This window comes from Benincasa hispida, chromosome 12 (assembly GCF_009727055.1).
Source record: "Benincasa hispida cultivar B227 chromosome 12, ASM972705v1, whole genome shotgun sequence".
Lineage (NCBI taxonomy): Eukaryota > Viridiplantae > Streptophyta > Magnoliopsida > Cucurbitales > Cucurbitaceae > Benincasa > Benincasa hispida.
In genome coordinates, this window is record NC_052360.1 from 66,105,378 (window position 1) to 66,130,331 (window position 24,954).

Consider the following 24,954-nt stretch of genomic DNA (forward strand, 5'->3'; position numbering starts at 1 on the left):
CCTGGAGAAAAGAGATAAAGCTACCTACCAAAGGCAGTTGGTTGTCGTTCATCTATTCATAATCCTAGATTTGAAACTTAAAATAGTATCTACATAGGGAAAATTTACGGGATATAAATTTTTTTAAATTATTTACAAAAATAGTAAAAAAAACTATCCCTCATAAACACTGCCGATCTCTATGAATTATAATATATATATATTAGAAATTTAGATTGGATTGGGTCAACCTCAATTTTTAAAAATGCAACCCGAACCCAATCCCAATCCCAAAAAGATATAAAAAATTCAACCTAACCTAACCTAAAATTAAAACTAACCCAACTCAATTCTTACAAGTTACAATTTAGGTTGGATAGTCTACGTTGTTTGAATTGTCGAGTGATTTGAACATCTCTGGGAGAAGAGGGGAGGGTATTTGCCATTATTCTTATTAATTTCTGATTTTGAACATCATCCAAATAAAACCTAATACTTTGCTATACTCTCCAATTACCCAAAATGGATTCCCATGTGAGTTAGGGTTGGACACGGGCCTGAGCTTCTCTCGGCCCGGCCCAATAATGAATCATCATTTACCGGCAATTTCCCGCCATTTTAAACAATGCAGCGCGGTTTTTCCCTACGCTTCCCGCCATTTTCTCTTGTTCCCGCTTTTCCTCTTTCCCTCTCTTCGTCTCCATTCTACTATCACCGCCATCGATTCCAGAGCTTCTCAATAGAATTCTCCATGGAATCAAAGCTTGGCGCTATGGCTTCCAAGCGCTCTTCCATTACTCATCAACCTCGAGCCCTACAAGCTGGATTCCTCCACTTACCTCGTAAAAAACCCAAGACGCTCCCCCAACCGCCGCCGGATGGACTTCCTTCGAAAGATGGGAATCGGGTTTCGGATTCTTTTGCCAAAGATCTACGCATCAAGCGAGTCTTCTCCCCCAATTTAGAGAATCGCTCCTCGGTGCCATCCGGAGAGCCAATAACCGCGAATGGATCTTGTCCTAATGAAGACAGTGGAGTCGGTAAAATCTCCGATACTACAGAGGTACGGAATGACAACTTTCACAATTCTAATGGCCATGTCGAATGTGATAAGGATCGGAGATGTAATGGGAAGAGTGAGAAGCTGGTGCATTCTACTCCTCCTGATGTGGACAGCCTGACTGGGGGTTTTGTGGCCGCTTCTTCAAGAAATGGAGGTGTTTTAGGGGATACTTGTGCGAAATCTGACTGTAGAATTGACTCTGTTGCTAGAACCGGATCGGTAAATATCTCGTTTAGTTGAATATTTCACAATTGACTGGATTTTATTTTTCTTGGGTTGATTTCTTGCAATTGTTGTGCTCTTGTTTCATTTATTAGGTCTCATGGGATTATAATTATGACTGTGTATAGTCAACCCCACTTGTATAATTCTTGATATTCTCTTGGTTGTGTTGGTCTAATTTGTTTCTTGAAATGATCAATTAGGTGCTCAAACCATGCTCTAAACGGAAGCTGTTCAAAGCTCCTGGCTCTATTGCCTACAAAAGATTGCTACCTTTTTTGCTGGATAGCGATAATTGTAACTTCTATACCTACTACATTCATTATTGTCTATCCATGTTTGTTTTTAGGACTTAACTTATTTTTATTGTTTATATACTACAGACATGCTACAAGATGATCCAAACTCTAAACGTGAGAACAATTTGGAGAAGAAGGCAAATACTGAATCTAATCCGTGTAATCATGCCAAGGGTTCATCTTTTGTTGATTCAGACATTTGTGTAAAGGATGCAATTTTTGCCTCCCGCATGTCATCTAAGACTATGAAGCCAAATTTACCACCTCCTGCTAATGGAGATACTAAGAATTTTCAGAATGGATGCGATTTAAACAATAGCCAGAATATAATAAAAAAGGATTCTGGTTTGACAAAAGATAGTGTAGTTTGCATCTCATCTCTTGAGGAAAGGCTGACAGAGCATGGAGTTCCCACAAAGTATCAGACAGAGGACTGTTCTTCTAAAGAACAATCCAAAACCTCCGGAATGGAGAGGCTTGATGGTGGAACTTCATTTCCATCAGAAGTAGACAACTTTAAGTCTCATGCTTCAGAGAAGTTGTGTAACAATGTTTCTGAGGATATCAAAAGAGAAGATCATTTCAACGAACTCAAGATGTCATCATTAAATTCTAACATTGTTTGTAATCCATTGAAGGAAGAAAGGAGGGATGAAAAAGTGGGATGTGCTCGAGGTGCAGATCAAAAACTTGGTAGTTCTACTGTTGGTGAAAATCATTGCAACATTGCTACAGAGAGTGACAAGAAATATGGCACTTATGTTAGAAACAAAATGGTGAGATACATGAAATGGTTTACTTTTATGCGTTTCTGCTTACTCCTTTAAACATTATATGCATGATTACTTTTAGCGAGTGCATATAATTTGGAAATGAATGTTCTACAGCTGTTGGTAATGATATCCAATTTGATCATCAAACTATTGTTGTTTTATCTTTGTGTATTACTACTAATATAATTAACAACTCATTAGGTTTGCAATCCACTTGTACAACTGAAGTCAAAATACAGCCAAGTTTCAGTTAGCTATAGAAGGATGCTTCCATTCCTTGAGGATCTTTTCAAAGATAATCCAGAAAACTGTACGCATCCACTCCCGCAATGATAATCTTTCTTCCATAAAGTCATGCTTGTTGTCAACGTTATTAGATTAGTTTTCATAAATTTTTTATATTTCCAGATGCCTCAGGAAACATCGACTGTTCGGTACAAGAGAAAGAATTGCCAACTATGAATTTGCAACCACCAAGTTCAAATTCTCACAATTCCCAGGATAACTCAAAAGACTTGGTAACTTGCAACATGCCATTCAATGGAAATTCAGATACTCTCTCAATGCCTGTGTTGAATAGTATGAACGAAACAGTTTGTGAAACAGATAAAGTTTTATTGCCTGATGGAGTCAATGATAAACTTCTGTCACCTCCAAAATTACAGCTGCACTCTGAACAGGAGATGTTGGATAAATGTAAGTTAATGGGCCCTCAGCTGCCTGGTGCAACACTTTTAAATGATCAAGCAGTCTCGTCATTGTATCCTGCGGCTAGTTATGAGCCTCTAACTGAAGAAGGATCCAGATTGACCTCTGAACAATCACCAATTACTTCAGAAGACTGCACAAGTTTGAAAGATAATATTTCTGATGGTGCTAATATCTCTGAGGGAAACAGCCTAGAACCATATTCTTCATGTGTCGAAAAATGTATTCTGCCAGAAAGTCACATAAATCTTAGAAAGGGAATTCTTAAAAGAAACCCACGAGGATGCAGAGGAATCTGCAATTGTCTGAACTGTTCCTCTTTTCGTCTCCATGCTGAAAGAGCATTTGAATTTTCTAGAAATCAACTGCAAGATGCTGAAGAAGTTGTTACAGATTTGATGAAAGAATTGTCGTTTCTCCGTGGTGTTCTAGAGAAGTATTCTGATGGTGCTAAAGGGAATGCTGAATATCATAATTCAAATAACGTAAGTGCTCAAAGTAGATATTGATTTTTCTTATGCTTTTTCTGTGAAAGTTGGCTTGATTTAAGCTATTGCTATACCATGTATGAACTAACAAAAAAAGCTTTTGCTGTGTTTTTGTTTTACATGCTAAAGCTAATTGATTGGCAGTCGTTTTATTCCAAAACTTCAGGATTTCATTTGAGTAGTGGTGTGCTACTGTAATACACACATTAGACTGGTAGATATCATAAGAGAATAATTCATTCTAAAATCAGGAAGAAAATAATTACTTTATTTTTTTTCTATGGTTGGAATTTATCATAACACCAGGAACGGGGGAGGGAACTTTCTATTTCTATTTTTTATCAAAAAGCTTCCATAATCCTCCTCAGCCATTTTTATCACTGTCTTTCAAAATATCTAAGCACTATTTCATACTTTTAGAGGTGAAAGAAGCTTGTAGGAAAGCATCTGAAGCAGAGTTAATTGCGAAAGACCGCCTTCTACAAATGAACTATGAGCTTGGCATTCATTGCAGAATCACGGTATTCCATTTAAAAGTAGTAGAAGTTTTTCTATCTTCAATTTTAATCCTTAAAAGTTTTATCTTGGCCAAGTCCTTGAAAGTTCATTGCCTTTGACAGTGCTCCCAAGGACCAAATGTTCCACTTTCTAGTGAAGTCGAGAATATAGAGATTGAAGATGGAAAATAGAACAAGATGATGAAGACTGCAGATCTGGTTACTGTAATAAAAGTTGCTGCCTTCACTCCTCCGCTTATGTGAGGAGAGAATTTCATGGATGAAATGAAATGTATGATCTTTCATTCCATTTGGGATTCCCCTTTGATTGATACAGAAAGGGATTTGCAATTTGCATCACATGGGGAAAGGATTGCCTCTGTATGACGAAGGAAGCAAAAGGTTTCATTCTAGTTGATCCCTACTTAGTATGTGGGACAATGACAATTTTTTAGACTTCTGAAATTGAAGGTGTCAATACTTATCATTTTCTTGTCTTTTCTTTTCGATTTTTCTTTAAATAGAGCAACAGAGTGGATTATGTATCCTGTAGATTATTGGCTGTCACGTGTATAATAACTTTATTTGTGGGATCTTCCTTTCTGCTAACTGAAATATTTGGCTGGCTAAAATGGATCATGTTTGGAGGTACCATACTCTTTTTTAGTGCAGAAAGACCAGTTGAGTGAAACGATTCGAGCCTCAAAACTCTTGGATGAGAGCATATGTTTTTACTGATTGTCAAAGTCGGTATACATGCAGCTTTCCTTGTCGTGATAGACATCAGTTTTAACTTATTTTGATACATTAAATTGATGCTATTGCTACTGCACATATGTTTTTGAAGCATATTGTGTAGAGCTTAAGGAAAGATCAGGCTGCAATTTGCTCAACAGGGTTTGGATGTAGAATATAAGATGATGGAATTATGATATAACTCACCAAGTATTTGAGGTACTTGAAATAAATCTTTCTCAAGTCTTAATTCATAATAATGTATAACGTCTTCATTCTCTCTATTTATAAGTATTTTTTTATTTTCCTTTTTTTATAAGAGGGAAAGGAGGATTTGAATCTCCAACTTCAAAGAAATGTGGATTATTGTTGGACAACCTTTATATTGGTTTGAGTCAATCTATTTACAACTTTATTAAAAATAGCCAAAAATATTAGAAAGCAATGATTCTATTTGCCTATCTTTGAATTTTCAAACATTGTATTCAAATTAGTACCTTGATTTATTTTATTTATGTAAATTCTTCTTTAAGCACTTGAGAAATCACTTCTCAAGAATTACTTGTGACTAAAATAATTAGCAAGAAATTGAAGAACTACAATCAGTTGTTTATGAGTGATTTTAAACTGTATAGCATAATCGAAATAAAACAAAAACAAAAGTGATAGTACTGAGAAAATAACAAAATTCGAGTTAAAAGTAACACATTAAGACCAAAAAGAGCCTAGTGAAAATCTAATAGGAGTTGCCCCATAAGAGCATTTCACCCAAATAGACTGATTAAACGAATGCTCGAAGAATAAACACTCACAAGAGTCATCCATCCTACAAAGAACATAAACAAGGAGGACAAAGGAGTTCCAACTACGAAGTTAGTCTTGTGTGTGAAGTCAGAACAACTCACCAGCCAAGCTAGAAAGAAATGCTTAAGTATATTACCTCCAAATCACACAAGCCTTTACCATGACACCTTCAAGCTTCTAAGATTAAAGGCAGTCTCAAAGACTGACCACTGAAAAAAATTTCAAAATGACAAGGGAGTCAAACCACCTGATCTTCCTTACCAATCTCTGCCACAACAGACTGCACAAAGCTAGAAAGCTCTACTAAATAACCTAACCTGCATGGTGATCGCCAAGAACATCTAGGAGAAAAAAAATCATGCACCTTAATATGCAGACAACTATCTATGTTAAAGATAATCATTGTGCTACATTGTTTGAGAATATGGCCATACATATATATGTATATGGTTAAATAACATTCATTCCATTTCAGTGTGTACTTTCAAATCTCCAAATTGAGCGTATGTACTTTCAAGAAATCTAAAAATTATTCTTTATTTATTATTTTAAAGTTAATTTGGATCAAACTTGGTGTTATGGGTGATTTTAGATCGTGGGGTATAATCACATAAAACATGAACAAAATTGACAGAGCCAAGAAAATAACAAGATTCGGATCAAAAGTAGTACCCTAAGACCAAAACAAGTCTGAGGATGAAGGTTAATTTGGGCCTTGGCCTAGGCTAATGTGCTTGGCCATACTTGGCCTTAGCCTTGACTGTGGCCAAGCCTATTAAAATGCTTAATGAGAAGCATGCCTACACATGCCCCGACTCAAGAATATTGTCCTAGGACCAAAATGGGCCTAAGAGGAGGTGTTCAGTCTTGACCAAAGTCGAGGTCAAGCCTTGCAAAATGGCCAATGAAGCATGTCTCAATCCAAGGAGAAAGAGTTATCCTAATGGTAGTTTCAAAACTCTATGAAAGAGAACTTAGATAACTTATTCCTATTAAATACCTCGTTATAGTTTCTAAGAAGGTAAATCCATTATCACTCATATATTCTAAAACTTCTACATAGTTTCACTCTATGATTTAAGCATTGAAATGCATGTGGTAAGTACTTACCGCACCAAAGTGCTGGTTTCCCTTTATCTGATAGGTCATGTTATTTCCACCTCTAAATAAATTTGCTGTTGTTGTCACGTAAATGTCAGTCTTCTTTTCCTATTCGGATTTTGACATCAATACTAGGTAAAATAATAATAACAATTTTCGAAAAAAAAAAAAAAAAAGAAGACACGATACAAATATGTTTCTAAAATCTATAGAGTGAAGGTTAATTAGAAAATAGAATATTTTGGAAAAGTTGACCAAAAAGTGTTCTAACACCCCCTCTCTCTATGTATTTATATAAGCATAGTACCAAAAAAATCCAAGGCCCCATTTCCAACTATTGCATGGAAACAAGGCCAATGTTTACTTGGTCTATGTATATGTTTAATTGGCAATGATTCTCTCTTTTCCACACTTTTCCTTTTTCTTTTTCCTTTTTTTGTTTGTTTTTAATGTGTGGACAATTTGTTTTGTGGTGGGAAAGGAAACTAAGGTTGGTTTTTACTTACACTTGTCTTTATAAAAGCATTGCATTCCCACTTTAAAAGCTGTTTCTACGGCCTTCCCAAAATGGGACATCATCAACCTGCCCTGCCACAAACAACAGTTGAGGAAAAAGATAACTTTTTTGCCAACAAACTATTTCACTCAATCATAGTACCCAAAAATAAAAAGATCACCATGTCTTATTCTTAGTAGTGGCTCACTTGTTCTGACCTTTATGTGAATTGGGAAGAAGTTTAGGTGAGCTCTTATTTTTCATGTCAAAAAGAAATAAAAGAATCCTATGTCAACTCTAGTCTCTTCAACTTTCAATAATTGTTATTGAATATATAGAAATTATTTATTTAGGTCTCTAATACCATGTACATCATAATCTAATAATAGTTTCTGTATATTGTACTGATATTTAGATAGGAGATTAAGATTTTAGCCTAATTTTCTAATTTATAACCTAAATTTATAGTATATGGAAGAAGACATAAAATATGGTAACCATTTTTAAAGTTTAACTTAGTCTTTGACAACTTTTAAAAATAACCTAACAAATAAATAAGTAGAGAAATATAGTAAACTTAATTTTTAAATTTATAAGTCAAAAATAAACTCTTTTAAGTTAATCTAACAAAGAAATAAGTGAAGTAGTGTTTTTCAAAAATTTAATTTTCAAATTAAGAAGAGAAAAAACATGTTTATCAAAATGGAATTTAGTTAATTATCCTAAAAACTCTTATGTAAATTTAATAAGACTCTAGCTAACTAATTACAAAGATAAACATAATTTTCATCCACAAGGTTTTATATAGTGGTGGTATATGTTTAAGAATTTAAAATTGAAGGCCATATTTATCTACTCGTTAAAAATTTTCATTTATATTTTTTCAATTAATTAGTATTTTAATTCTGTTAAGTTGTTACGTAATACAAGTAACATATAAGGATGAAACTTGAGCAAATAGCTCGATCGGAGGTCGGCGAGTGTGGTTGACTCAACGATATATTTATCATCTACCCTTTCCCTTGAGGACAAATACTTAAATCCTATGTACTCTACATTTGTCGTATTAAGTGTTAGTCATCAACAATATAATACCCGCATTAGAATCGTTGTGCCATAGAAGCCACTACCTTGAAAACAACTTTGGCATGACTTCCATGCAAATTAGTTTATGTTGGCTGCTCTCTAAGGTTTATACAACACCCACCTTGAATGTGCACTCTTCGGAGGGAGGGTTGGAATCGACAAGAGAAAATATTGGTTTTGCTCAGAAATAGGGGAAAAAAAAAAGATGAAGATGAAATCTATGTACAGAGGAAATTCGATCTGATTTTTTTTTAAGTATAAAATGAAAACATTTAAAGATCTAGAAGAAAATAAATTTCCAAATTTTTTATAATGGTCTAAAGTAAAAAGAAATAAAAGTATTTCTTAGTTTTGTCAAAGCATGATTATCCAAACCTAATTTCACACCGATAACTCATGTACCACTTTGTCCACTATTATAATATTCTTGGAGAGCTCTCATATTTATACCCTCCTCTCAACTCTTAAACTTTCAATGTGGGACAAGTATATCTCTCGAGTGTGAACATACTTTAAACCATAAGCTTATAATTGTGGGTCATTCCCAATAAGTGGTAATTGGTATGACTTTACACCCTAAAAGTTGGGGTACAATTCCTATATAATATACTTATGAATGTTCATATCAAATAAGAAAGTAAAGATATTTTCGTATACTTAAAATTGTTCAAATCTATTTTTTAGTGAGTAAATTGTTTGATCTATAATATAGTAAAAGTAATCAGCTCTAAAAGAATCTTTAGGTGATCGTGTATTTTCAATGTCAATATTTGCATAAATAAATAAAAAAATCCTTTGAATCATTCTTTTTTTTATGAAGGTAGTATATCCATATCATTTGTAATTTCTTTAGCTGAAATCATGGCCTCTGTAGATCCATTTTCTTTATACCTTTCTAGAAATAAAATTAAACTTTCAAGTGGTCTAAAGCAACATCAATACACATATCTTTATGTTGTAAGACTTTATTCACAGAATTTATAACAAATAAGATATCATACTATATAGTCATGCCTAACAAGAATTCAAAATTTTCAAATTCATAAGTAGCTAAACAGTTAGTTTCACTTTTCACTTTAGGATCTTTATTAGTTTCTCCTAATTTTAATAAAGCGTCCCCTATTTGAGGCGCTTGAAATCTTATTGCTTTTAACACTTTCAATTCGACTTTCCCATCGTGTTTGTGACAATGGTTTGATAGTCAAGTTGGTTATGTGATCTAGTAAATGTTTCCACCGTTTTGTAGACAAATAAAATAAAGAATAAATACATTTCACAAGTTCTAAAAATGTCATAGCTCTCTAAGATATGAACTAGCCATGTCAGAAAGTACAAGATTGAGATTATGACAACCACAAGGTGTGTAAATTAAATAGATACCAATATTATAATACTATAGTATAGTATAGTGTATATATATACATATATAGGGGCCTTAAGTGATCATCTCACTTGCCTATAATTTAAGTTGGCCCTGCCACATTTTGGAGATTAAATTTTCTTTTGGTAGAGCATAAGAAAATAGGTTTGAGGGTCTTTCCAAAGAGGACAATAGGGTGTTCGTGGATTGGGTTTGAGGACTTTTTAGACCCAATCTAGTTGTTCAGGTAGTAAATTTCTTCAACCCAAATAACCCTCATTAAAAAATAAACCCAACCCAACCCAACCGTAAAACATTTGAATTTGGTTGGTTCGGGTTACTCGGATCATGTATTTAGATTTTTGTTCTAAAAGGAAGTAAAAGATTAATATGTAAAAATTTGATTTAATATATATTGAATTAAAACTAACACATCTATTTCAATTTATACAATGTAAAATCTCTTTCCAAAGTACTAGAAAAAAAACTATTTTTAGGAGTTGTTGGAGATTAAATTATCAAAAAACTAATGAAATTAAATAAAACTAAATCCACGTTGGAAGGACATCATACCAAAGTCGTACAATTAGGACCTCGATATGGTTTTATTCTGTTTATCGTATCGGAGGTTATGTTCCTTTTTGCTTTTTTTCGGGCTTCTTCTCATTCTTCTTTGGCACCTACGGTAGAGATCGGTAAAAAAGTATATATTTTAAAGTTAATAATTAAATTCAGGTTGGTTTGGGTTATTTCAAGTGAACCCAAAAACCAATCAACCCATACAATTTTCATTTATTTAAACCCAACCGAAACGAAACCACACAGACAAAAGAGGGAGGAGAGAGAATAGGAGATGTGAGGAGGAAGAAAGAAGAGAGAAGAGCGATTTTTGTTCCAAATCATCTTGCCACATCATCCATTTAATGGCTTTTATATTTAAAGTTATTTGTTGTAACTTCTATTAGTAGAGAAACCTTTTAAATCTATTCTTGAAAACTCAAGGACTAAAAAGACTCATTTGAAACTTTGGATACCAAATATACCCATTCTTGAAAACTTTGGAATGAATCAGGATATTTTTCTCAATTTTATAGATACTATTAATATGGTAAATAAGGAATCAAAGTAGTAGGATTTTTTTTTTTTTTTTTGGATAAAATACATTTTTGGTCCTTGATTTTATTTCAAAGATTTGGGTTAGGTTTCTATTTAGCTTCTAAGTTTCAAAATGTTACATTTTTTCCCTTAAATTTTGAGCTTAATTTCCATTTGGCCTAGGCTTCAAGATTTTACGTTTTTACTATTGAATATTCACTCATGTATATCTCTAACCCTTGTGATTAATTTTTTATTGATTAAATTTAATTAATTATAATTAAATTATTTTTCATTAATTCTTAGTCATTATTAAAATTAACTAAAAAAGTTCACATCATAATTATTTAAATTAACTAACTGAAAGTTAATACGAAAGACGAAAAGTAAGCATTAGTTAATCAAGGATAAAATTGTACCAGAAATTTATAGAACAAATAGAAACAAAATTCAAAATTTAAAGGTTAAAATATAACATTTTGAAACGTATGAACCAAATGAAAATTAAATTCAAAACATAAAAATAAAAATGTAATATTTTAAAACTATACTCAAAATACACCTCAATCCAATTATAATAATGGAAATTAGAATTAGGGCTTGTCGGAATTGCTTTACATTTGCTTACATAGCTGTAACGTTAGGCCTTTCTCTCATTACCGTTGCAAAAGGAGGAAAAAAAAAAAGAATAAATAAATAAATAAATAAAAAAGTGCGAGTGGAAATGAAGGCCCAGTGTTGTGTTTGTGGCAAAACCCTCCACACTCATACCTTGCTTCCAAGTCATTCAACGTATATCATTCATTCTCCCATTTCTCTAAATTTCTCTGAATTCCCTAAACCTTCAATAAATCTTTTACTTCTTCCAATTCCTTCCACTTCCCAATTATGTGCGACATGGATGGTTCTTCCAACTTCAAGACCCCACAGATCTCCGAGATGTTTCAGAAATTCGCCCTTGCTTTCAAGACCAAAACCTTCGAATTCTTCGCCGACGACGACCACCCCCACAACAACGCTCCTGATGATTCCGACGGCTTTTCCCTCTTGGACTCCGCCGAGGAGGTTATTACCGACCAGAAAGTCGTCGTCATTAAACCCGATTCCGCTTTCGATTTCTTTCCCGCTCTTCCCTCTAAGCCTATTGTTAACCCTTTTCCGCCCAAATCGAATCAGGCCCTGGAGACCCAACTTCAGGGAGGACCAACCCCAAACATTCCCATTCCTAATTTGGAGATGATGCACACTCTGGTTTCCTCCATTTTCGCTACGGTTTCTTCTTTTGAAGCTTCCTATATCCAATTGCAGACTGCCCATGTTCCGTTTGTTCAAGACAAAGTCACGGCAGCTGATAGAGTATTGGTATCGCACCTGCAGCAGCTTTCTGATTTCAAACATTTTTATAAAGATTTTCGTACAAATCCTGAGGTAACTACTTCGATTCCGGTTGGTTCTTGTTTGGAAGCGCAGGTGCAAGAGAATCAAAGCAAGCTTCGAATGCTCGGCACCGTCTCCGACCGGGCTCAGTCGGAGATTGATCGGAAGGACTCTGAGGTAATGACTCTTAGGAAAAAGTTGGGGGAGTTGCAGAAGTCTAATTTGAGGTTATCGCAGAAATTATCTGTCAGTTTGAATGCGCTTTCTGATGTTTTGTTGTCTGTTAGAGTATTCGATTCAATATTACATGATGCTTGTAGAGCAGCGTACAATTTTACTAAAGTTTTGATGGAATTGATGAAGAAAGCTTCGTGGGATATGGATTTAGCTGCCAATTCAGTTCACAGCGAGATCAGATTTGCAAAGAAAGCGCATAGTCGGTATGCCTTCTTATCATATGTTTGTTTATGGATGTTTCGAAGTTTTGATTCGGAAGTTTTCGGTGTCGTTGAGACTGAGAGTTTGTGTACTGAACAATCTCAGAGTTCGGATAGAATTAGCATGTCTCTTAAGCAATTACTTGAGCATGTTTCGAGCAACCCAATGGAACTGTTAAGTGTAAATCCTCAATGTGCGTTTTCAAAATTTTGTGAGAAGAAATATCAAGAACTTATTCATCCTTCTATGGAGTCATCAATTTTCAGTAATTTGGATAGGAAAGAAGCCATTCTGAATTCATGGCGGTCGGTCAGTGTGTTCTATAAGTCGTTTGTAAAAATGGCTAGCTCTGTGTGGATGTTGCATAAGTTGGCTTTCTCTTTCGATCCCATCGTGGAAATTTTCCAAGTTGAAAGAGGTGCTGAGTTCTCAATGGTATTCATGGAGGACGTCACAAGAAGATACATTCCACCTTTTAAATCCCGGGCGAAAGTCGGGTTTACTGTGGTTCCTGGTTTTAAAATTGGAAAGACAGTAATCCAGTCTCAGGTCTATCTTGAGGAACTTTGTGCTCCCGGTAAAGGATGAAAAACAAAAGCTTCCATTGAGATTTATAACGAGGAAACCGACTCTTCTTTTTCGTGTTATCGCTTCGAAATCTATGGTGGTTGGAATTCATGAGGCTAATGAATGCCTCATTACCTTGCTGGAACTAGAAAAATGAATGAACTATGCCCACCACCCCGACACGGATAAACTGCAACCTCAGCAGCCACCTTGTAAATCTCTCTCTCGTGCTCTCTTTCCCTTACTGTGAGTATTGTGCAGGGTCAATTTTATAGATCTTTTTTCTCCTTTTGAGTTCATCACTCACTAATATACATAACCAAATTGTGTATTTAGATCAACTGATTACACTCATCATATCATTAATGATTAATATTTTGTTTCCTTCAATTTGTCTTATTGGGAGACACCCAATTGCTGTCATGGAACATGAATAAATTAGCTATAGAATTAACTCAGTTCTTGAAATTTGACAGTCTGCTGTGTACCATGTTTACTTTAGCAATAGAATCATATTTGTTGGACTTTGTTAGTTAATGCTAATGTTCAGCTAACTCCACATCTTCTGCAATCGGCACAAAACTGATTCTGACAACTTCATCTTTCTTTATTTTATAGTTCAACCACTATATGTTGTTTGGTAATGGTTAAAAAACTGTTCTTGACTTTTTAAAACAGATTTTTTGTTCTTTAGTACGGAATGTAGGTTTGGATGGTGACTTCTTGAAAGTTGGAATGTAGGTTTAAACCTGGTCTTGAGAACTAACTTGATGTGTTTGGATGTACCAACTGTAAACTTAGTTTTACAAAGCAGCTTTAATTAAGATGGTTGAAACCCATATTCCATGCTTCCTTTGATTTTCTACTCTGGGTTGTCTCTTGTTCCTTCACTGCTTGTTTTGCTGCTCTTTGTTTCTTCTGGGTCATTGATAGCATAAGGAAATGAAGACTTTACTCCATCTAGTAGGTGGAATTCAAATCATGGTTAGGTAAGTTGGATTTTGATATTTATAGCTGCTTTGTTTTCAGGACTAAATCTATGTTTTAGTTACTAATGTTTGGGCTAAATATATGATTTTGATATTGAAATCCTGACCCCCACCTACAGATGTTTACGGGTGGGATCGGGGATGGCTTCCCAATCCCCAATCTTCACTCTCCATTCCATTCTTCAATTTTACAATATTCTCTATGTAATTTTGAGGGGATTGGGGCGGAGATTCTCCTAGGATTAGATTCCTTGCGACGAATTACCCACTATTTTATTTTTTAAAGAAAAAAAAATGACTTAAATGAATTTCTTGAAATGTTTTAATTAAATAATAAAGTTTTCACTGATTTTTGTCTTTCAGAGCTTGAATTCATAAAGAAATTATATGATGCCGGTTATAGGTTGGCAATCCGTGTTTTTAGATTATTGACTTCAGCAAATCTACGTATGATAAGCGATCTAGATTCTATTTTCAAAAATTGTTAAGATTTTGTGATAAATTCTAAAAACAATATTTTTAAGTCTATTCAAATTCTGAATTTTAAATTTTAAAATGTAGAATTATATTAAATATTAAATAAAAATGTTTAGAAATACAATATTTTATTTTATAAATCTAATTCATCTTTTAAAATTTAAAATGTGTATTGTGTAGTATATTATAAATTATATAATATTGCAAAAAATTAACTATACACAATTTTTTAACATAAAACATGTCAAAAAATTAATGAATAACATAATATTTGTAAATGCAACGGACTAGTTTTATGGTTTGTAAATATGTGATCAAACACATTACTAAATATATGTTGTCTAAATTATAATCTAATTTTAGAATCTTTTGCTAAACATATATTTGATAATATGAAATAAACTCTATTTTTTTTTTTAATAAATCTCTTGTTCTCAAAATTCTTATCAAACATACTATTACGTTTTGGGTTGTTTTCAAATAAAGAAAAATGAGTCAATTTATTTATAAATATAATAAAATATCACTGACTACCATGATAGACTACAAAATCATTGAGTGATAGATTGTGATAGAGACTTCTATGATTGAGTGATAGAAGTCTATCACAATCTATCGCAGTTTATAACGGATAGACAGTAACATTTTGCTATACTTAAAAATATTTTAAACAGCTTTATCAATTAAAAAAATTAACCTTAATTTTTTTAGTAGAACAAAATAATTACATATTCAATTCAAACATATCCTTTTTTTTTTTTTTGTTGTTGTTAAACAATAAAGCTTAAAATCTAAATATAATAATAATGATAATAATAAATTAAAAAAGAGGCAAACAAGGCGAGGATTCTCTGCCATCATCTTCCTTTCGCTTACGTGGAAATTTTTTTTTCTAGTCACTCTCCTGTTCCTCGCTTAAACAGGAAATTTCCACGCATATGGTTGATCTGCATGAGGGTCGTTCCTATGGAATAAGTGAATATCTCTATTTCCACGTAATATTTTTCCTTTTTATTTATTTTTCTTTTATATATATATTTTTTTTGATTTTGGCTTTTTTTTTATTGTAAAGTGTGGCCAATAGCTAGTTCTAAATATTACTCATATCCCGAAACCTGATGAATGTCACCCTTTTGCAAACAGTATATCTGAACTTTGTTCAGGTTGATATCTCCTTAATTTATGTTTGTTAATTGTGACAAATAGTTAAAACAAAAAATGGCTATAATATGTCAATATTTAAATTTCTAGCTACCTCATTTTTAGAGGACTAGGGTAGAGACTTTTATTTACTGCCCGGTCTTTACTAGTATTTGCACCCAACACATCGACCCACCAACATTCTGAATATATATATATATAATCAAATACAAATCTTCAAAAAAAAAAAAAAAAAAAANAAAAAAAAAAAAAAAAAAAAATCTTTAAAATGAGGAATTGGTTTTAAATTCAATTAAAATTAGAATGGTAAAATTCTTTTTTAGCGCAAATTTGTAAATATCAGAAAAATATTTATAAAAATGGTGGTAGTTTCTCCTGTTTCGTTTCATTTCTATTTTATAGAGCTTAAAAAAAAAACTAATTATGGTTGGTTGGTTGCCAAGTGCTCTCCAGCACATCCAGAGCTTCACAGTTCATGATGGTGGGTTCGTTTCCAAGTAATACAATTTTCATTTCTTTTTTCTTTTAATTTTTATATTTCTTTTTTCTTTTAATTTTTATATTTCTTTTTTCTTTTAATTTTTATATTTCTCCTTTTTTTAATTTTTATATTTCTTTCTTATCAATATTAATTGTGATATATTTCTTTTATTTTATTTTTATTCACTTTCTTTATTAAATTTCTTATATTTATATGTTAATTTAATGTTGAATTTCAAAATTTTCAATATTTAGATTCTATATTATTTTGATTTTCAAAATTTAAAATTTTAATATATACATTTAAATATTTTTTTAATTTTGAATTTTAAATTTTGCAATATGTATATTTATATATTATTTTAAATTTAAATTTTTTATTTTAACTAGATTAGAATTCTACTATATATGAATTTTGTTCACTAAGATATTCATTTAGTTCCACTTTACATAATAATATAATGGAGTTGACTTCATTTAAGATGAATGATTCGAGTGAAAAATAATATTGAATATCAAATATAAACAATATTTTGAAAGATAGAAACAAAAATTGTATTATTGCTATTAATTTTGCATCGAAACTCATTTGTATTTGACAATGTAAATTTTTCATAATCATTTTTTTGCATTTTAATGCATGTTATATATTTTTATTTTATAACATTAAATTATTTATAAACTATAAATTAGGAGGAAAAGTAAGGAAAAAAAAAACGAGAAACAGGAATGGTTATCAAACAAAACTATGTTTTTGTTTTTGTTTTTGTTTTTTTCCTAGAAACAAAAAATATGAATAGTTATCAAATATATTCTTGTTTTTAGTTTTTAGAAAATAGGATAAACAAGAAATAGGAATTAGAATGTTATCAAACGGACCCCAAATACTACTCACTTTTCTTTCTTTTCCACCACTAATTATGATTTCAATTTGAGATTTTAATTTCTTTTAGGAGTAGAAGGAATATAGGCACGAGGAAGGTATTGTGGAGGAATTTGAAGTTTTTAGCTGTATATAGGTTTCATAGCACCACGTTCAAAACAGAAAAGCCAGTGACGTTTGTGGCAGCATAGGCCACATCATAAAAAGATATATTATAATAATTTACCTAATTATCTTATTGACTAACCATGTTTAACGGCGACATGACCGTTAATTAGTCAACTAATGGTCCAAGGAACCCAATAGCCATTTTGAATTATTTCTCAAATCTTAGAATTAAAACCAAATGTGCATTTTGTCCCATTATTTACCTTCATTCACGCATAAGCCCCTTACCATTTTGTTTCTTTTCTTCCATGAAACAAAAATTGTCATCTCCCTCACTTGCACTCAAGAAAAAGAAAGAAAGAAAAACCAATGTTGTCAATGTGAGATAATATTTTCAATAAAGAATGGAAAGCGTAGATAATATAAGAGTTTACCTAAGCAGGTAATCAAAAGGTAGATGAACAATAAGATGGGCAGGTGGAGACGGCTGAATGGATCGATTTCACTAATAAGGAAAAAAAAAAAACAAATAAACGAAGAAGGGAAGAGATATAATTTATATATATAAAAAAGTATAATTTAATAAATAAAAATAATTAAAAAGAAAAAATTCCAAATGATAAAAGAATCCGAAGAGAAAGTATATTTAAAAAATTATTATTATAATTAAACAAGGACCGCTTTGGAATGACTTTAAAAAAATTACTTTTCAAAAATTCATTTTCACTTAAATACCTTTGATAAAAAAAAAAAAATTAAAAAAACTCCTTGAAATAAAAATAAGCATGTGCTTGACAATTCTTTCTTAGAAGTATTTTTATATACAAATTTATTTGGTTTGTTATATATAAAAGTGTTTTTATCAATATTTTTCAAAGTCGACCAATGACGGCCGAAGTTTGGCCAGAGTCGATGGCCAGAAATTCATCGATAGGGTCGACGAAAGTGGCGACCGAAGGTTGGCCCATGGCGATCACCAAAGATGGTGTCCGAACATTGGAAATTAAATTAGAAGAAAAAAAGTGTAATCCATAGTTACTATTCAAACCCATGAGAAAAAGTGTAGGAAACTTGGTTTCCTAAATCCTTACCCCAAATAAGGGTTTGGGCTTAGGATGCTTAGGATGTCTAACCCATCCCAAGCCCAACCCTTGAAATAAACATCCCCTTATAGCCCGTTTGGTTCATGGGAATAAGAAGTGGAAATGAGAAATGATATACTATCATCATGTTTGGTGCAACTTTTTAACCTTGAGAATGAGAATATCTTATTCCAAGACATTTTATATTCTCATTCATGAAGATTTTTCATAACCACCCAAATAGATGAGTTTTCTCCATTTTCAACTTTTTTCTCTCTCTTACGTTTTATCTTTTAAAAAAAAATGATGAATGTTAATAGTAAAACTGTAGCAAATAGTAAATACTGAGCAAATGTGAGTTTTTCAAATAGTGTTGATGGTATTTAATTGTGGATTACAAAATAAAAAAAAATTGAAAACAAGTATACGAGTTGGAGATTTTCAAAAATAGAAAAATAAGGGAACTATTTACACAAAATAGCAAAATTTTGATTTTTTTTATAGAGACTAATAGAGGCCGGTAGAAGTCTACCAGTATTTTTTTTTATTATTTCTGTAAATAGATTGATATTTTATTGGTGAAAATTTGCCAATAAAATTTTAGATTTTTTTTTCTTTGTTATTATCCCTCAAACTATTTTCACAATGGTATGATATGGTCCACTTTTGTATAAACCCTCATGGCTTTGTTTTTTGTTTTACTCAAAAGGTTTCATACCAATAGAGATAATCATCCTCACTTATATACCCATGATTCTCCTCTTATCTAACCAATACAAGACTTTGGTCGCATTCCCAACAATCCTCCCCTCGAACAAAGTGACTTTGGTCGCATTCCCAACAATCCTCCCCTCGAACAAAGTGGACAATAGTATGACCAATGGAGGATCATGGGTATATAAGTGAAGATGACTATCTCCATTGGTATGAGGCCTTTTAGGTGAAACCAAAAATAAAACCACTAGAATTTATGTCCAAAGTAGACAATATCATGGAAATAATTTGAAGGTAATTATCCCTATCACTATTGAACTAAAAATACATAGAAAAAGAAACTCAAGCAGATTTTGCGTGTGTTTTTTTTCGCTGCTAAATTGATCAAATAGAGTAAAGGAATGTGACATAGACATGTGAAATAAGGTCAAAAAAAATCTGACAAAGGAAATTAAAATTGAAGGATTTAGGTTGGAAGAGGAAGTGGATGATTTCAATAAATTCTAATAATGATGTGAAGCCGCATATTTAGTCAAGTTGGTTTACAAAGCTACGCAAACAATTAATTATTTTGTACTCTCCTAAGTCCTATACACTTCAATTTCACCCTCTACCTTTGAATTTTTATCCCATATATGATTTTATTATGAAATATATATATATATATATATATATACACTTTTCGTGCTTTCGATTTGACTTAAATTACATTTCAGTCCCTATACGTTTCCAAATTTGATATTTTAGAAATTAAGGTTTAAGATTTTTTTTCCCTTTATTGTTAACACTTTGGAAGTGTTTAGCTCACCAACATGAGTTGAATTGATATAATACTTAATGCATGACCCATCAACTTTAAATGTTAGTGGAGTTGAGTTGGTATATTTTACCAACTCACCCCAACTCACCCCAACCCTTCCTTCTTCTAATGCTTTTAATGGTTCCACCCATCAATCACTGTCGGTGACTATCATTGCCACATTCTAGGAACCAATAGGCTCCAACAATCACCACCGATGACAATTCCGACGATCAATTCTACACTCTAGCAACCACCTCCAATGACAACTTCAGTGACCTAACTCTGATAACCACCTTCACGCGACCAACTTCAATGACCAATTGTGGGCTCCGACAACAAACTCCAATGACTAACTACGACAACCATCTTCATAGGCTCCGAAAACCATATCCGACTACAAACTTTAACAAAAATCACCTTCGATAACCACCTTCGAGTGAGCAACTCCAACGATCAACTCTAGGCTTCGACAACTACCTTTGACGATAAAACTCCTGCAACCAATTCCAATACCACCTTCAAACTCTTACAACCTCATCCGACTATAAACTCTGGTGAAAATCATCTTCGATTATCGACTTTGAAGACCACCTTCGTGCGACCAACTTCGGGTTCTGAAAACCACCTGCGACGACAAATTCCAGCTACCAACTCCAATACCACCTTCATGCGACCAACTTCAGGCTTCAACAATCACCTCCAACTACAAACTCTAGCAAAAATCATATTCGATAGTCAACTTCAACAATCACTTTCGACTAGTGTAAGACCAATAACTGTTAAAGTATGTAGTAGAGTGGTTGATTATATAAATAATAATATTTTTTTCTACATTAAATGCAAAATTTATAAGTAAAAATTTGTAAAATATATTTTTATTTAATTGAATTCACATATCAAATGAGTGTTAATAATATTTGGGAATGCATGTATGTAGGTGAATAATATGTAACACACAATAAAAAAACCATAAAATGAAGATTTTTTACCTGAAATATTTCCGGACAAGAAATAGTGAAAGACGGAGATTTGTTTGAAATAATAGAGTAAAAATACAAAGTAACAACGGAAAGAAGAAGAAAAGAAGAAAATGATGATGAAATTCATTGAGAAAAATTAGGAATAAAAAATTTGATTTTTATTTGGTTTTCCATTTTATTTAACTATATTCCTACCAGAAATGTAGTGGATTAATTCTTGTTCATTACTTAAGGAAAAAGAAAGAAAGAAATAAAAACTTTAAAAATTAAAAGAAAAAAATTACATCCATATTTCATTCAACATAAAGATGGATAAAATAATTAAATAAAAAAGTTTCAAAACAAAAATAATCATCATAAAAACATATTATTGAGAGTTCAAAAAATTTCAGCAAATATCCATACATATGAACCAATTCTGCATCCTAAACATAGACATATAAATTTAAACTAAATAACTCTATACATTATATCTCAACCCATCTTCCCAAATAGTCCCTTTAGGTCATTCTGTTAACTTTTTGTTACATTGGACTAATAGGTCAGTCTTTTAAATTATTTTGAAATTGACGTGACTAAAAGATAATAATTTTATATTTCTGTGACAAAAAAATATTTATTATTACTATTTTAAAGTAAAAAAAAAAAAAGAAATAATATGAATATTTTTTTTCTTTTCTCTTCCATTCTTCCTTCGCCTCTCTTTTATCTTCTTCGTCGTTTGTTGTATTTTTTTCTTTGTCCTCTTTTCCTTTTTCCACTTCATCAATTTTTTTTTAACAAAGTTAACAGAAGGACCAAAATTGTTAACAGTATGGACCAAAAACGAGATTATCCTAAACCTGAGGAATAAAATATTGAGTTTACCCAAATACATCCCAAGTAAAAACTCATAAACCAAACGGATAATTTTTCCTATAAAAATATAACTTTGTTTTTCACTTGAAAATGTTTTTGTTTGAGAAGCTACCCAACTAATGTATATATAATTACAAATTTAGTCTTTAAACTTCGAAGTTTGTACATGTTTGGTCTTCTAAACTTTCAAAATTACAAATTTAGTCCTTAAACATAATTTAGTATTCCACTAAACATAAAATTAAAATATATATTTATAGGTCACTTAATTCTAAAAAGTTTGCATTTATTAGGTGTTTATTAGATATTTTTTATAGTTCAATGACAAATTAAACACAAGTCTCACGGTTCAGGAACAAAATAAATACAAATCTCAAAATTCAAGAACTAAACGTAGTTCAACCTTTATTTTCTCATATCTTTTCAGCGAACGTAAAAAACATATTTTTAATATAAAACTAATAAGATTTCAAAGAAAATTGACATTACAACTCAGGGCTAAAATCTATGAGTTTTGCCATAGTTACGTTATTGAATCATTAATTTATACGTGAATGACACTTAAAAATGTATCAAATTTGAAAATATTGAATAAATATTCAAAATTGTAACATTTATGTATGTATGTAATTATTAAGTTTTTTGTTTTTTATTTTTTAAAATTAAGCCTATAAACATTACTTCTATTTCTAAATTTCTTCGTTTGTTATCTACCTTTTACCAATAATTTAAAAATCAAACCCAAATTTGAAGACTAAAAAAATAGCTATTAAAAACTTGTTTGTGTTTCTGAACTTTGACTAAAAATTCAACCATTATATTCAAGGAAGATGCAAATCATTGGAAGAAATTGAAAAGAAATAAATTTAATTTTTAAAAATCAGAAAACCAAAAATGAAATACTTATCCGACAGAATCTTAACTATTTACACCTAATAAATGTACCTTTTAATTTTTACGTGATTTTATGGATATTTTGACGAGATGAACATAGTTTAATTGACATACAAAATTACTTCTACTAAGTTCATGGTTCAAATCTTCGAACACTTTGTAAATTATTAGAGTTTTTTTTTTTTAAGAGCTTTCACACCATTTTATTTCTTGGTAAGTCAATTGTATAATTGTATTATTGATGAGATGGTGGTGGGTGCCAATTTACTTTCATGTTTGACACATTGTTTAAAATTTGAACCAATTAAATTTATTGACTATATCCAAATTTAGGGGACTAAAAGGCCATGTGAGCCCAAAAATTTTATTTCCTTAGAAATATATATGTAGTAATTGGTATATAGTCATTTTATAAAATATAGGACAATAATAAGACATGCATCCTATTTTTTACATAGTAAAAAAAGTAAAAATAATTCAATTTAAAAAAAGATCATATGATAGATTTTATTAGGATGTTGTCTGGGTTGCAAAAGAAAGTTTTAATTCTAAAATATATATTATGTTTGATATTATAAATCAAATTGTTTGGTTGTTTGGTAGGTTAGACTACATTGCACGTTGTTTGTTTTGGGATAGCCATTCAAATCTTATATTATGTTTAGTTTAACTTTTCAAGTGTTTAATTTTAAAAATAACTTATTTTGAAAAAAGATTGAAGTGTTTGACAACTACTCAAAATGGTTTTTGAAACACTTTTAAAGTGTATTTTAAACGATTTTTATCAAAAGAATTGAAATAAAAATGACTTTTTTGATAAAAAAAATTCAAGTTAATCCAAATAAATCCTTGTTGATACAATTGCTTGTTTGTTTTTTTACCTTTTAATTTTGCCATATATATTTATATATTGTTTTAATTTTTAGTACATTTTGTAGTCATATAATGAATATATATAGATATATATATATATTTAGTACATACAAAAATGATTTTATCTTAAAAAGTTTTTGATAAATATTTCTAAGTATTATTATTTACTTATTTACTTATAATACATATTACTTAAATCGATTTATTATTGATTAATGCATTTAATTTATATTTATATGAATGTCACATTATAAGTTTATTCTCTCGATTTTCAAATTAGGCCTATTAAATTTGTAAATTTTTTATTTTATTATGTCTAATGATTTCATTTAAGTATTGATTAACTTTAATCATATGAACCCTTAGTTAAATTATATATTGATCAACAATCATACTACACCAACTAACTTATGTAACTTGTACTAAAAAAAGAAGAAAAACAAACTAACTTATATAAGATGTTTGGTTAATAGTCATTGAAATTCGAATTTATTTTTAATTTTCCTTGAAGTTTGAAAATAGTTTTTGAAGGATTTTTTTTAGTAGAATTAACTATTAGTTGATATAATAGAAGATAATGTTAGAACCTAAACTATTATCAGAATTCGATCTCTCCAAACTATATTATCTAGATCCGCTCTTGTGTGGTAATTAATATAACAACAAAATTAAATTAAAATTGTTGACTCAATCATAGGTCAAACGTTTGATCATATACTCTTGAGAATCTCTCCACTTAGTATACTTTTATGATTCTCTACCTCATTTATTATTTAAACTAAAATTATTAGAATTTAATTCATGGACTAACAACAAATCATACAGATATTTATACTAATAAAACATTTAAAATAACGTCAAAGAAATTTCAAGCCCAATCACAAAAATATACTACCTTAATTACAAAATTAACTAATTAAGAATCAAAATGTACTATCAATCTCGAGAATAGAGGTTCGAATCTTTCACCCTCTATGTTAAACTAAAAGAAAGAAAAAAATGAAAAAAAAATAATAAATAAAAAACGTTCAAGCTTCATGCTACATTGAATCAATGATTTTTGAGGAATAAGTTGATATGTGATTTTTGTTAGTGATTGACCGGGAATCAATCCCAAAATGACTAATCTAATTCAATTTTTGTTAAAATATTGTTGGCTAGCTATTTGTGAAATCATTTTTTTAATTTAACTATTGAAATAAAAGATGACAGAAACTGCATGTCATTAAATTGTTAATAAAACAAACAATTATATTATGTTTTGAATTTTTCAATATCTATTATAAACTATTTAATACAAAATATCTACTATGCATATAAAAATTTAACGATAAAATAAATAGAAATAGATATTTATCATAATTATTTAGTTAAATAATAATTTCTCAAATAGAAAATACAATTTTGAGTAATTTAGTAACACTAAATTCACTTTTAAAATCAAACATAATAATTCTAAATCAATTCTAGATATATGAAAATCAATTTTAATAATTTAGTACCAGACATAAATTTGATTATTTAAAAGTCAATTTTACAATATCAATGATACTTAAATCTCTTTT

The 24,954-nt window shown here is 30.9% G+C and overlaps 2 protein-coding genes across 2 annotated transcripts; both read left to right on the forward strand.

The window, feature by feature from the left end:
• The first annotated feature begins 620 nt into the window (after positions 1-620).
• On the forward strand, positions 621-4,661 carry LOC120092777. Its single transcript, XM_039050979.1, has 7 exons — positions 621-1,261; positions 1,468-1,561; positions 1,648-2,339; positions 2,538-2,646; positions 2,745-3,529; positions 3,955-4,053; positions 4,153-4,661. The coding sequence occupies exons 1-7, from the start codon at positions 731-733 to the stop codon at positions 4,219-4,221; spliced, it is 2,379 nt and encodes a 792-aa protein (XP_038906907.1). The 5' UTR covers positions 621-730; the 3' UTR covers positions 4,222-4,661.
• Positions 4,662-11,423: 6,762 nt separating this feature from the next.
• On the forward strand, positions 11,424-13,478 carry LOC120068541 (protein GRAVITROPIC IN THE LIGHT 1). The gene has a single exon (XM_039020355.1). It carries the CDS (start codon positions 11,595-11,597, stop codon positions 13,107-13,109), a length of 1,515 nt encoding a protein of 504 aa, XP_038876283.1. The 5' UTR covers positions 11,424-11,594; the 3' UTR covers positions 13,110-13,478.
• The last annotated feature ends 11,476 nt before the right edge of the window (positions 13,479-24,954 follow it).